The sequence below is a fragment of the Myripristis murdjan genome, chromosome 21 (assembly GCF_902150065.1).
Source record: "Myripristis murdjan chromosome 21, fMyrMur1.1, whole genome shotgun sequence".
Taxonomy (NCBI): Eukaryota; Metazoa; Chordata; class Actinopteri; order Holocentriformes; family Holocentridae; genus Myripristis; species Myripristis murdjan.
The window spans coordinates 13,748,391-13,762,500 of NC_044000.1; the positions used below are offsets into that span (position 1 = coordinate 13,748,391).

Consider the following 14,110-nt stretch of genomic DNA (forward strand, 5'->3'; position numbering starts at 1 on the left):
GATTAAAAATATTTAAGTCCAGCTTTGGATGTAGAGTCTTGATTTGATTTAAAATGTAGCTAAGCACATTACGTCAACAAAGCATACCTATTTAAGACAGGAATTAATATAGTAGGCCGTTTGGATCTTTTTCAGAGGTGTTTTTTTAGTCATTAAGTTAATAGAGCAGGGAATTTATTAAGGAAAACTGCAACTGTAAAATTAGGGAAAACTGTAATTTTTTCCCTTAAATGATGATGTGATGTCAAAGCCTTGGTTTATGACTGAAGACAAACTTTCTGAAATCACTCAATCCTGTACTTTTTCCCGTTGTGACCACATTAGCTTGGTAATCAGCTAAATATTCCACTAGGACAAGAGATGTTAGGTACTCACACACACACACACACACACACACACACACACACACACTCACACACACACACAACACAGATACACACAAACGCGCGCGCAAAATCCCATAATTTGATATCAACAAGTGTCAAAAGAAGATGCAAAAGAAAAAAGAAGATGCAGGAGGGAATTTTGGTTTCCAACATCTGAGGTAAAATTGCACAAACACTCTTACACAGAGGCAATCAGTGAACAAATCTTTGATGAACTGGATATAAGGACACACCAATCACTTCATACCTTTATTCTGTACTTTTAATCCATGCAGATTAATACATGGAAACTGCAGTCCTGTTGTGCTTAAATACACCTTGCATTGTAAGTTAGATACACTACTGAAATTTCAAAACATCCAATTCTGATTACTCAGTATGTGAGAGCTGACCAGCCATTGTATTGTTCAGCCATAATACTCATTCATTTTTTATTGTTAAAAAAATAGATTGTTTTGTTATTATTCTTCTTGAATGATGACCCATGAAGCTTTTCTTGTTCTTGGAACTGGAATTTAGCATTTCTAATATTTTAAATGTGCATGACAGCATTTGAGTGTGGACTTTCCATGTGACTGAGTGACTTCACTGACACACGCTGTTTACATCAGTACACTGGTGGCTGCTCAGACTCAGGCCCGGCCGCGCATGCGCAGTGTGCAGCTCGCTGGGCCAGCTGACAACAGCAGCAGGACTCAAAGAGGAAGATGATGGCAGACTCTGGAAGTAGCGGAGAAGTGGCTGTGATCGGTAACACCGACATTACCTCAGCGGAATCAGAGAACAACTTCATAAACACGGTAGAGTTTGCATCGCTGCTCCTGCGAAACATTGTTGACACACTTCAACACCGTGTTTTGGGAAGTTTGCAGCTCCCCGGCCGGGCCTGAACGTTAGCTAGCGGAGTTGAGACACGTTAACGATAGCCTCGAAAAGTCGAGCTCCAACACCTTCACAAACTGTTTCGCACTTATCAGGCTTGTTCAAAAGCTTCATTTAGCTGCTAACTGTGCCACCTAATGTCAGAGATACAAAGTTAACAAACGTTGCTTTTGCTAACAATGGCCCTGGGCCACTTTGCAAACTTTACACTTAACATTAGCCTTCTAGCTAGCAGTCCCAACTTAACTTTGTTGTCAGCTGGAATAGTTTAGTGAACTTCCTATTTGTTTCCCATTAATCTTCTGGTAACTTTTTGTCTGAGAGTACAAATTGTGTTTTAAAAAAGTAGTATTCTTGGTGCTTCAGTTGCTTACTTGAGTCGTGGATTGCCTGTCTTGTCTTGTGACCTGCACACGCCTATCACGGCCCTGTGATACAGGCTGTATATTGCTGAGTGGCAACTTGACTGTCCCTGTGTGCTCATCTGTCTGTCATTCTGTCTGTGATCCCCTGCCCCTTCCCCCCATATGTGTGTCTGTAAACTTTTTGTCTTTCTCTGCCTGTCTGTAATTATCTCTCTCGGTCTCCACGTACCCCCCTCCCCTCCCCTCTCCTCTGCTGTGCAGATGGTGGAGAGAGGGACAGCTCTTTTGAAGAAGATGGAGATAAATGTGGCAGAGGCAGAGAAGAGGACAGGGAAGAACACAATGAACATGCAGGAAACCTATACTGTCTACCTCATAGAAACACGGTGGGTCATGAACAATAGCATTTTCCTATGTTCCACCTGCCTGCCTGTACAGTTCCTGTGTACTTACCCTGCCGACAATTTAAATATATTCAAAAGAGGGAGTGTCAGTCATACAATGATGTCGTTATTGTCAGCCTCACTGTACTTTTTTCATGTTATTGAAACTGATCCAGGTACGCATTGTAAGCACTTTCTTATGGCTGTGGAGCTGTAATGCAGTGTAAACATTGGATCGAGTATTGATTAGAATATTAGCCTCATCATATTACTAATGTTTGTTTACTTGACCCTTCCTGCAGACCAGCTGAAGCTGTCCCAGAGGGCGGTACGCCTGCCACCCCAGACTGTCTGTGGAGACGCTACAGTGAGTTTGAGCTGCTCAGAACTTACCTTCTCGTCACCTACCCCTACATCGTCGTCCCTCCACTACCGGAGAAAAGGGTGAGTGACAGTCAGAGGGAGGGAGGAATGGCAGTGTGCTAGGAGTGACATAGGTAGTAAGTAGGACTGTGGGAAATGTGAATGAATGAATTTAAATATATATATATATATATATATATATGTATATATGTATGTATATATATATATATATATATATATGTATATGTATATGTATATGTGTATGTATATATATATATGTATATATATATATATATATATATATATATATATATATATATATGTATGTATATGTATATAAGGTATATATACATATATATATATATATATATATATATATATCCAAGTATAATGGTGATATTGAATGGAAATGTAGTAAATTTGACATTGACAGAAATTCAATAACAGATTAGTTGGGTCAGACCAGAGAGTCGTATTTCTTTCGTCATTTAAGGGCCATTTTCCACCTCAGAAACATGAATGAGTGCACAAATGGGAGCAAACAGGAACTGGCGCTGGATCCGGTTCTAGTTATTGTTCGTTTCTCAGCAGACTTCAGTGGAAACAGTAACAATTGTGATAATGACTGTAAAGCCAACTGATATACCAAATTCAAAAAGACAAGTATATATATATATATATATATATATATATATATTTTTTTTTTTTTTTTTAACAAGGGTATGCAACTTTATTTTTCCCTCATCATTGGCTTGTTATTTCTCCATCTGGCTTCAAAGGATCGACAGCTAACAATAAAATGCTTCTATTTCAAAATGAATTCAAACATTGCTGCTACCAGCTCCCACCAGCAGTCACCTCAGTGACACACACGTGTGTAACCATGTACTGATAAACAGTACAGTAGTCTGGACCCCAGGGTCCTGTTGGTGCCTATGAGTCCTGCATGTCAAGCAGGGACCCAAACATTAGCTGGAACTGGACCCTTGGCAGATGGAAAAAATCAAAAGTTCCTTTTTTTTTTTTTTTTTTTTATTAAAAGGTGTGGATGCAGTGGAAAAGGGCCCTAAGTTTAGTTTCAGGAGTTGATGCAAACTGAATGAGAGAATAGAATGTAATTTCACTGAAGGCAAGATCAGCCCTGTTTGGGCATGTGAACCTTCAGTCAGGATTGTCTTACCCCAGCTCTCTTTGCACATTTGTATTTCAGAATCGTAATCATAAGTCAGTTGGGAAGTCAGTTGCAGTTGTTCAAATTCCCAAGAGAAGAATTAAATTATAGGAAGTAGAAAACGAAATGAAAAATACAATATGACCATATAAAATATTACATCAATAAATACAGAAATGAGGAATTGAGCATATTATAAGAAATTGAGTGTATGTTATATTTGTTGTATTTGTTTCTATAAAGGCTGATATGACATTTCCCTGCTCTTTTCCCAGTAGTCTGTTATCCTACTGCTGTCGCTGAACCCTACAAAATGAAAATGGCAAAAAATTCCTCTGCTGTGAGTTCAGGTTTATGATCAGGTGATATTCACTTCCTGTTTCTACTTCCTTGATTGTGCCCTCTGTAGGCGGAGTTTGTGTGGCACAAGCTGTCAGCAGACAACCTGGACCCAGACTTTGTGGAGCGAAGGAGAGTCGGCTTGGAGAACTTCCTGTTGCGTGTTGCATCCCATCCTGTCCTTTCTAATGACAAGATCTTCTTTCTTTTTCTCACAGAGGTTAACACACATGCACAGACACACACACACACACACACACACACACACAGTCTTGATTCAGTGCATGTCTACACATACGGATGGTCATCCTGTCTGTCATCTTTCCTCAGGAGAAAGGATGGAGAGAGGCGGTTTTGGAAACAGGCTTCCAAGATAAGGTACACCATCAGCAGTGCCTTATTTGTCTCTGAATTCCAGTTTCCATCTCATGTTGTCGTGGTTTAGTCTCCTTGCTGGATTAAACATAGTCCTAAAATAGAATAATGTCAGAATTAACTTTTATCTAAAATTGTTGATGTTTCAGTCACTTGATGTAACTAATAACTGTAAAACTGGATCATAGTGCAAGTACTAATTCATAGATTCTCATTCATGCTGTCTTCCTGTGTTGGATGATGTTGTAATGTGTGCATGCATATGTGTTCTCTACCAGGTTGACTCCAGATTAAAGTCTCTGAGTGCTATGTTCAGAGTCAAGAACCCAGACAAGTAAGTTTAAAACATTCACAATATGTTTTTTTCTAGAAGTTAAACACACCACAACGATTAACAAGAGCAATTGCTTTTACTTAATTTCCCTCAAATATATTACTGGACATATGCTCATTGCCATTTGTCATTGTTCACCAATGTCACTGGCTTGTCTGACCTGTTTTATGATGCATACAGAGTAGGAATGATCATGAACAGCTTCTTAACTGTTCTTCATAATTACATTTGATGAAACTTTAATAATGCCTGTGGGGAAATTGGGCAGTGAGACATAAAATAATGAGAGATTTTCGGTTGGTACATCTAGAGGGTACTCTTAAGAACCAATATCAAAGTTTTACTCAACAAATTATTCAATCCTATCGCTGCAAATTATTCAAGAACTCATCATAATTCATTTCCACAGTTACAAAGTGGACATCCTGCACCTTGAAATAAACCCCAGATCAAAGCCATAGCCTTGTGCAGCTTACATATCCAGTTTCATGAACATATTTGTCTAAAAAAGGTGCTGCATACAGTTTTTACATTTTTTTGGTTTGTTTTTCTCTTTTATTTACTTTTCTTTCCTGAAGCGATATTCTAAGTATTCTACTGAAAGTGCTCTGTTGGCAGTACATGGTGATTCATTTCATATGCTGCAGGGCCAGTATGTGACGTGGGTTGGATTTATTCAGGAATACTGTGATATTTTCACAACCTCTTGTCTAGTGCAGAGAAAGTGCTAATTGTTCTAAACCTAATGGCACTGGTAATTGGATTGTCACTGTGCACAGACAGAATACCTAGATCATCTGTGTCTGCATCAGGAAACTTATTTTAGAAGGTTTGCTTCAAAATAAAATAAACAAGGCATTCTACCACACACTTACACACACACTCACACACAGCAGTCTTTGTTAAGGAAGTGAATGTAGACATTGCTCTACCTGTGTGACTTTATAGGGTGGTTTGCTTATTTGCTTATTCATGGAAAATATTTAAATTGAAAAGAGTCCGTTTTATTCACCATTGAGTTTGGAGGTGGATTTTTTATTGTGTCACAACGCAAATGGACACGCATAAAGAAAAACTTAGATACTATTAAACATAAACACAGATTGTTTGATTGTGGACCCCCCATTTGTTTTGTTATTTAGGCGATTCACAGACCTGAAACACTACAGCGACGAACTGAGCACTGTCATTGCTCAACTTCTCCGAGTGCGAGCGGTGAGTTTGGATGCGCACACTCCTTAAACACACACTGTCTGAGGCCTGTGTATTATTAGGTTTAAGTTTGCATGTTTAGTTGACGTCACCCTCCTTGTCTTGTCTGCCTGTCCTGTATGAATAGCCATCATGTATACGCACACGTCACAAAAAAGATAGCTGTTACGTGATGCACTATCTAGTATGAAGTAGAAATGTAAGTCATGATTGATTTTACTGTGTTTATCCCAGAGAGTAGCAGACAGGCTGTACGGGGTCTACAAGGTCCATGGAAACTATGGCAGAATCTTCAGGTAGGAGGGCTGGACTGGTTGACACTGCAGAATCTTCCTTTTTGGCCCATAGGGGGTGCTACACTCAAAGGGAAAATAAGTAACAAGTCATCTTGCCTTTGATCTTCACATTTGCCTGTTGAACTGTTAACACCATATTAGAATTTCTACCATTTTGAATTTCTTGGGAAAATTCTCTTTCTCTGTCCCCAAGGTGTTTCTTGTTTTGTTTCTCTTTTTTCTTGTTTTTTTTTTTTTTTAACAGTAGCCTAGAGAGAGTAACATGCTCCCCTGCCAGACATAGTTTACTCAAAAATAAACCTACATTTAGGCTGGCATTCAAGGAGGTGGGTGTTACTGGTTGCCTGACTGGCCCAAAGATGACATGTTTCATTTTTACTGTGGTCTTTTGTGTGTGCGTGTGTGTGGTGGGAAGGGGATGGTGTTGGTGATAAAAATATGAAGAAGTATAAACCAGATAGTAAATACTCAATAAACTCAATACCTAGAGGCTTTTTTCATAAAGGCACCACTTTTTTTTTTTTTTTTTTAGGGTGGTTTACGTAAGAACCCTGGAGCTTCTAGTTTAATTTGTTTGAAACTTACTTTCTATCTGATTTAATACTATACTAATACCTCTTTGAACTTTGTAAATGATGGGAAAAAAATGGCTTCACCAGCCAAATCACTTGATATCAGGGTTTCAAACCCTGAGAAACATTGAGTAGTAACAGTTGAGTATCCTTTGTGTTGGTGTATTGACCAGTGAATGGAGCGCTATAGAGAGGGAGATGGGGGATGGACTACAGAGTGCAGGCCACCACATGGACACGTAAGTAAAGGGCGCACACACATGTCCAGTACATACACACATTCTGCTAGTAGTAATGGACTAAATATACAAGTTGCTACACTGGTCCTCAATCACGCACATGGATTTGTGCTCATATAAACCATGTTTTTTATCGTGCTTCTCTACTGAAAGTCTTTTTGCCTGCCTGTGCCCAGGTACGCAGCGTCTATAGATGACATTCTGGAAGAGGAGGAACATTATGCAGACCAACTGAAAGAATACCTCTTTTACGCCGACGCTCTCAGGTAGATGTGTGTGGGAGTGAAAACGGAAGAGATGTCTGTCAGGAATGTGCATTTCAGCTAATTTGACTGATGTTTAAACAGAGGTTTTCAGAACAATGTTTTGAATAACATTAAGAATTTTCCAGAAAACAGCTCTCTCTTCAACCTTTAAGGTGTAACATGGTTGGGAAAAGGACTCATAAAATAAAATGAATCTGGACGTAAATGTGCAGTAATAACCATTTAAAAGGCTTGGTCTAATATATCAATAAGAATATATGTATTTTCTTACTTCTGAGATAGTGTCTGTAACCACAAAGCTGCCTTCCCATCCCAGAGAGAGAGATTCTAGGGGGTAGTTGAAAAAAGAGAATCTTCAGATGGGAAGGACAAATTATCACATTATAATTAGGTGAAGGAATAAAAGTTGAAGGAATAGTAGTGGTTGGAGTATTCATTATGTAATCGCTTTTGATTTGCCTGTTTGGTGTAATATGAGGGCACTATCCACATGTTGCTGAACCTTCGGATTTTTCATTGCTTTGGTCTTCAGAATTTGGTCTTCTTGAAATTTGTGTTGATGCCGAGAAAGGTCCAGAATTCCTCTGTAAAGGTGTGTCTGCCATTTGTGTGTGTCTGTGTGTAAAGGTCAGTATGTAAGAAACACGACTTGACCCAGTATGAGTCGGAGATGGCAGCTCAGGACCTAGCCAGTAAGAAACAACAGAAAGAAGAGCTGGCTACTGGGGTAAGAGATCAACACTGTCTTTCTCTCTCTCTCTCTCTCTCTCTCTCTCTCTCTCTCTCTCTCTATTCACTGCAAATCACACACAACACACACATATTGAGAGGTCTATGTGCATGCTCTCCCTCTTTAACTACTTCTTCTGACTGTGTGTGTGTGTGTGTGTGTGTGTGTGTGTGTGTGTGTGTGTGTGTGTGTGTGTGTGTGTGTGTGTGTGTGTGTGTGTGTGTGTGTGTGTAGACTGTGCGTGTGTTCTCTCTGAAGGGGATGACCAGTAAGCTGTTTGGCCAGGAGAGCCAGGAGCAGAGGGAGAGCAGGCTTGCAGCCCTGGAACAGAGCATCCAGGAGGGAGAGGAATTGCTCAAAGACAAAAACACAGAGTGCCAGTAAGCTAAACACTGATTCTCTCCTTTTTCCTAAACTGTCTGCCTTGCAACTCTCTCTCACTTTCTCTTCACTTTCTCTCTTTCTTCACTTTCTCTTTGTTCCTCTCACTCTCTCTCTCTTACGTTTTTTTCAGACTAATGTTCCCTTCTAGGGCTGTAATGATGTGGAAGTTTCCACATGACAGTACGAAAGTGGCGTTATATTGTGGTTTGTGGTCAAACAGTTTCCCCCTGATTCGGAATATGGCGGCTGAAATGTCTTATCCCTCCTCTACACGAAACCAATTGATGTGTTTGACTGCATGAAACATAGCTTCAACTATGGACATAGGAGTATAAATAGTAATACATTATTTTTCCTTGGGTTTCTTACACATTTGGCAACCCGAAATAAATGACAGTAACAGTTGTTTTTGTCTGTCTGGTGCTTATGTGTCTTCAGAGAGTTTGTGCGAACAGCCTGGGAAGACATAGAGCGTTTTAAGGAGCAGAAGGACAGAGATGTACGAGAGGCACTAATCAGCTATGCCATCATGCAGATCAGCATGTGTAAGAAGGTATGGGCTGTGATCTATAGTTTTATTTTATTTTATTTTATTTCATTGTTATTATTGTTATTGTTGTAATTTAATTTTATTTATTTATTTATTTATTTTACCAAGGTGCTTTAGACAAATAAAGAAAACACAAGAGAAAAGACATAACACCAAGACATGATAAAACCAGATAGCAAATAAAACATCATTAAAAACATGACCTGTACATGATTGATTCAGTATCATATGGTCCTTCTGTGTAATTTCATTCTGAGGCTGAGGGTCCACAGGTCCAGTAAAACAGAGGGCACATTCGGACACAAAGTGTCCTCCTTTGGATGTGTGTGTAGGCATTTCAGTACATCCAGCAGTTACATAGGGCTTCCTCAGAAGTTTGACTTTCACATGTATCTTTGGTTTTGTGGATCTGATTTGTCTTTCTCTCACTTTCCCTCACACATTCACTGTCTCAGGGAATCCAGGTGTGGTCCAATGCCAAGGAGTGTTTCAACAAAATGTGAGATGTCCTTCAGCCAATCAGACTCTCCCCCCAACCAGCTAGCCAATCAGATTATTCAGACCAGAATGGGATTCACAACCAACTGTGTTATTGTTGACTTACGGAGGTGGATCACAGGAGCCCAAATACTGCCTTCAGTTTGTTTGCTACGCAGAATGAATGCCTCTCTTGGGCTCGGTCTCTCTCTCTCTCTCCCTCTCTTTTTCTGTCTTTCTTTCTTTCTTTCTTTCTTTCTTTCTTTCTTTCTTTCTTTCTTTCTTTCTGTTATTGTGACAATGATTCCAGGTCACTACCATTTTGAAAAATGGAGCTGATCCATGCCTTGTGAAGCCAAGTGTCTTAACGGTGCCACTTAACATGCATTCTGCTACCGGCAGATGTAACTATCCTACACAGTACACTTTTTCCCATGCTTTCTTCTATACGTTCCTCTTGTTGTTTGCACAGCTAGCTTTATGCCTAAGAAGAACTGTTTGGAAAGTCCTACAGCACTAATGCATAGAGTTGCAAGGTGGAAATACTCATGCAGTGGTTACCACAGACGTCAGATCCTGTCCCCCCTCACTTGTGTTATCTCTCACTTTGAACATACGTGCACAGCTGTTCTGCTTCTTAGTATTTAGTCAGTGGTGAGAAGCAATACAGTTCAATTAGTGATTCTATTTTGGCCCATTTTTATTGTTGCCTACCTTAAAGAAACTGAAACAAATTGAAGTGTTTTTTTTATTACTCTTATTTTATTTTGCTTATTCTACACATACATGTAAAGTTTTCTCACTAATGATGCTGAAATTGGGTGTTGAATATGTTTTAATGCTAGCAGAACACAGAACTGTTACTCCCCTCGTTACAAATAGCAGTGCCAGTGACCTTCATGCTGTCATGTAGCACAACTTGGCATTTCTATCATACTGAATTTTCTCTCCGTCACAGCATGTATTTTCATTTAGAAATCTTGGCAATTCCCTTTGCTCAAATCTGAAAAATTGCTAAGTTTCTGCATCAAAAGGGTTCAAAAAGTATGCATGAGAGCATTCATGAACCCACAGATTTTGTAATGGGACAGTCTCCAGGCCTCCCAAACACAACAGTAGTGCGTATTTAAATGGGGGCTCGCCAGAAGTCCAGATGTTTGGAAATCAGCCTTTTAAGGATTAGTATGCAAGAGGATTGGGGCCACACAATAATAATAAAATTGAGTTCTTAGATTAATCTCAGAATTGGGAGATAACTGTCAGAATTGTGAGAAGGAAGTAAAAATTCTTAATTTTGACTCAGAAGTCCAAATTTTGGTTTTATTCTCAGATTTCTGACTTAAATCTCAGAATTGTGGCCTTTTTTTTTACTCAGGATTCTAAGATTATTCTCAGCACTCCATTTATTTATTTATTATTGTTTGTTTTGGTTTGGTTTGGTTTTTTTGTGGCCGTAATCCTCCTCTGTTGATTAACTGTAGTTAAGTGTTCTGTAATTTTTTTCATCTTAGTCGGCTGCTCAAATAAGAAACTTCATCTTTTTGAAAACGTTTGATATTAATGTAATGATCTACCAGAAATGAGCTTGTAACCCTTCTGAGGTGCTGAAATGTTAGAAATCGCTTAAAAGGAAAGGAGACATGGAGCACAGTTGTATTACAAAACCACTACACATTTCTGTTTTACATAAATGTCTTCATGCTGAAGTCAGTTTTGATGCTGTAGTTACTGAGGACAGATACCAAAGGGCTTGTGACCAAGTACTCATATAGTACAGACCAGGTGGGTGCGCGTTAGGATCAGGGTTGACCATATTTTGGTGATTTTATTTTTTATTTTTTGTGCCAAACAGCATGAGTAAGATATATTCTGTACAGTATATTTCAATCAATAAGGCCTCGCATTTTGAAGTTTCAGATTACAATTTTCTTCCTTTGAATTCAATGGAGGACTTTTGTAAGACTGAAAAGTGGCACTCATACAAACTACCTGATCTGCTTTTTGTCACCCAGATTACCTGTTGCAGAATACAACACAAATGCAGATGTATATTTGAGTCTTCTCTTTTCCAGAAAACGTACTAGCCTTAATTTTTAAATTGTTGTTTTTTTGTGAATGTTGTAGAGGACAGGAGGGACAAAACAGGGAGGGTGTTTGATGCTCTGTGCTTACTGTCTAAGTGCCACACATTGTTATGCCATTTCTGTCACTATGCAACAGCGTAGACATGAAGAGAGGACACAGAACATGCAGAGGCATGTTTTAACCACTTTGCCTGAAAAGGATTGATCAGACTGTGGAAAGTTGTGACTGCAGATTTGTTGCATCCTCAGAATCTTGCTGTATGCCACCATACTACTCATTTTTTCTTTGAAATTTTCATTCTTGAAGGAGAAGAGGGGAAACATTGGTGCAGAATGGATCTATGGTTTACGTTACAGTCACATTTGGAAATTGTGCAGAGCTTAGTTTCCAACAGCAAGTCCAACCCTTTTAGAATATATGTATATAACTATAATCAGTAAATGGGGGGGGAAAATCTCAAACTGGGGCTTTAATGTATGTTTTATAATGATTATGTGAAGGGGGAAGATTACTTGTTTAAAATGTCTCTGTAATCATTGTTCTAAGACACTAATAAATGATTTTTTTAAGATGATTTCAGTGGAATTTCTGTTTTACTAAATAGTGCATGGTGAAGACAGAAAGTGTTAAGGCATGAGGCTATCCCTCCCTCTCTCTCTCCCTCTCATCAGTACAAGTGTACGTGACTTTCTGGCTGTTTCTCTGCGACAGCAACATCACTACATCGCAGAGTTGACATGAAATAGTTGAGGTTGTCTCAGAGGTGTGGAACACGATAACATGTCTGGAAGCTCCCACACACACGAACACACACACACCCCGAGAACATCAGTTATGAGGTGAGTCACTCATCTGTTTCCAATGTAGTTTCTATCTGCTTTGAGACTAAAACATCAAACATTATCTTGACACCTTGAATATCTGAGTAATCTGGGTCAGGCCACAGGCGGTTGTTTTACTTGTTTTAAGAGAACATAATTTATGGTGGACTACAGACTACAAAACCTCATCACTTATTAAGTGTTTTTTTTTTTTTTCCCTTTATTATTATTGTTGAATAGATTCATCTGATTGCAGCACACACGTTTCTGATTGCTAATTAACAAAATATCCCACCAAAATAAACATTTATAATGACAAGACATTTATAATACCGACTCGCAGTTGCATCCCCTACTTAGCCTGAACAATTTAGGACTGAGACAACACACTGAACGCACCAAATGATAAATGATGGGAATCTGTGGTAAATATCCCCCTTATTCTATACATAGAAACATACGGGAGAAAATGAGAAAATTGTTTTTCTAACACTGATTACCAAAAAAAAGGTAGTGAACGGATGTGCCCTGAACGCACCATTAAGATTTCAGTAAACTTGCCTTACACAGTCAGGAATTAACAGATAGCGATTATCTTATAGCCTATAACAGACCAGTTAGTGTCGGCTAAATGTAATTCCACGCTCGAATAATCTATAGTAAGTAAACTTAGTAAACCAATTAGTGACAGCGGGCGACGACTAATTAAATCGAAGAATAGCCTGTAATTGGATAATACAATTTCGTTCTCATTTAAACCAGTCAGCGGGTGGATAAGAATAATTCACTTTGAGCTGTAATATCGCTGCTATCGAAATGGCAACTCGTTACCATACTAATTAGTAAGAAACGAAATGCCATTGCAGCGCGTTACCACCAGACACTGTCGTCTGCCTGTCTGTCTGCCTATTCAGCCTGCCTGTCTATGGGAAACAGAGACCCGCCCCCCTTAATAAAGCCTGGTCTTGCTCTTCCAATCCAGACAAAGGGAGCGGACGACAGCTCAGCGGAGGCGCGCACTCAGCATCCCCACCTTGGAGACGCCGGGCTTTGATCCGACGCGCAAAAACGCACAGGCACAGTGACCCAGACGCATCTCCCGGTTCATTCCGTAACCTCCAAGCTAGGTAATTAGCCTTTTTTGAGGCCGAAATAAAGGAGTCCGGACCCCGGTTCAGTCGCAGCCAGAACACCGTGTTCCCATGATGTCATACCTGTGGATTCTGCTAATAGGGAGCCTGCTGGCCACAAGCACCAAGGCACAAGGTAAGGCTTTATTTCCAGTCAGCTCAGCCCAGTGCCTCAGCAATATCAGATCTCTTTGTCTGGCTGCATGTCTGTCTGCCTGCCAGCCTGCCTCCCTCCCTCTCTTTTTATCTATCTATCTATCTATCTATCTATCTATTTATCATGTACCTGTCTCTGTAGACCTCATTGTCTCCCTGCCTTCTGCCTCTCTTTACCTCAATCTCTCTCCCCCTCTCTCTTTCTTTCTCCTGTCTCTCTCTATTTCCCTTTGCCCCTCTCTCTCTCTCTCCTCCCTGCCTCACCATCGCCTGTCTACACTCAGTGTATAAAATGCCAAGGCCTCTCACTCTGTCTAATGAAGTGCACGGCTGAGGTGAATCCAGGTAGAAAGCACACTATCCTTCACTAATTCCCTGATGAAACCTTTCACCAGCCGCAACGGTGGAGGTGTAGATACAGAGAGGCAGACGAGTTAGTGGATGATTTTAATGATCTGAGACAATTGAGATGTGTGTTGTGTAAAAGAGGCCGCCGCTCAATTTCTGGGGAAGATATTAAGCGGCTGATATTATCCGTGGTGTTTTTCTTTTGCCTGTCTAATGAAAACACCCTTCAGTATGTTTGCCTTACTG

General features: G+C 39.8%; 2 protein-coding genes across 2 annotated transcripts in view; both read left to right on the top strand.

Annotated features, from left to right (window-relative positions):
• Positions 1 to 1,033: 1,033 nt before the first annotated feature.
• snx4 (sorting nexin 4) lies at positions 1,034 to 11,983 on the top strand. The gene is made up of 14 exons (XM_030081435.1): positions 1,034 to 1,186; positions 1,895 to 2,019; positions 2,319 to 2,460; positions 3,960 to 4,109; positions 4,220 to 4,267; positions 4,543 to 4,598; positions 5,741 to 5,813; positions 6,045 to 6,106; positions 6,852 to 6,917; positions 7,094 to 7,183; positions 7,811 to 7,910; positions 8,148 to 8,293; positions 8,736 to 8,850; positions 9,303 to 11,983. Exons 1-14 carry the CDS (start codon positions 1,094 to 1,096, stop codon positions 9,348 to 9,350), a joined length of 1,314 nt encoding a protein of 437 aa, XP_029937295.1. The 5' UTR covers positions 1,034 to 1,093; the 3' UTR covers positions 9,351 to 11,983.
• A 1,219-nt stretch (positions 11,984 to 13,202) lies between these two features.
• The window catches only part of LOC115380205 (predicted GPI-anchored protein 58), a 20,220-nt gene continuing 19,312 nt past the window's right edge, over positions 13,203 to 14,110 (top strand). The window contains exon 1 of the mRNA XM_030081296.1: positions 13,203 to 13,496. Coding sequence (XP_029937156.1) covers positions 13,433 to 13,496 — 64 coding nt within the window. The 5' untranslated portion in view covers positions 13,203 to 13,432. The remainder of the gene's footprint in view (positions 13,497 to 14,110) is intronic.

Coding starts and splice junctions, on each gene's coding strand:
- snx4 (XM_030081435.1), top strand. CDS start 1,094: ATGATGGCAGACTCTGGAAGTAGCGGAGAAGTGGCTGTGATCGGTAAC. Junction 2,020..2,318: donor GTCTACCTCATAGAAACACG/GTGGGTCATGAA, acceptor CCCTTCCTGCAG/ACCAGCTGAAGCTGTCCCAG. Junction 4,110..4,219: donor TCTTTCTTTTTCTCACAGAG/GTTAACACACAT, acceptor ATCTTTCCTCAG/GAGAAAGGATGGAGAGAGGC.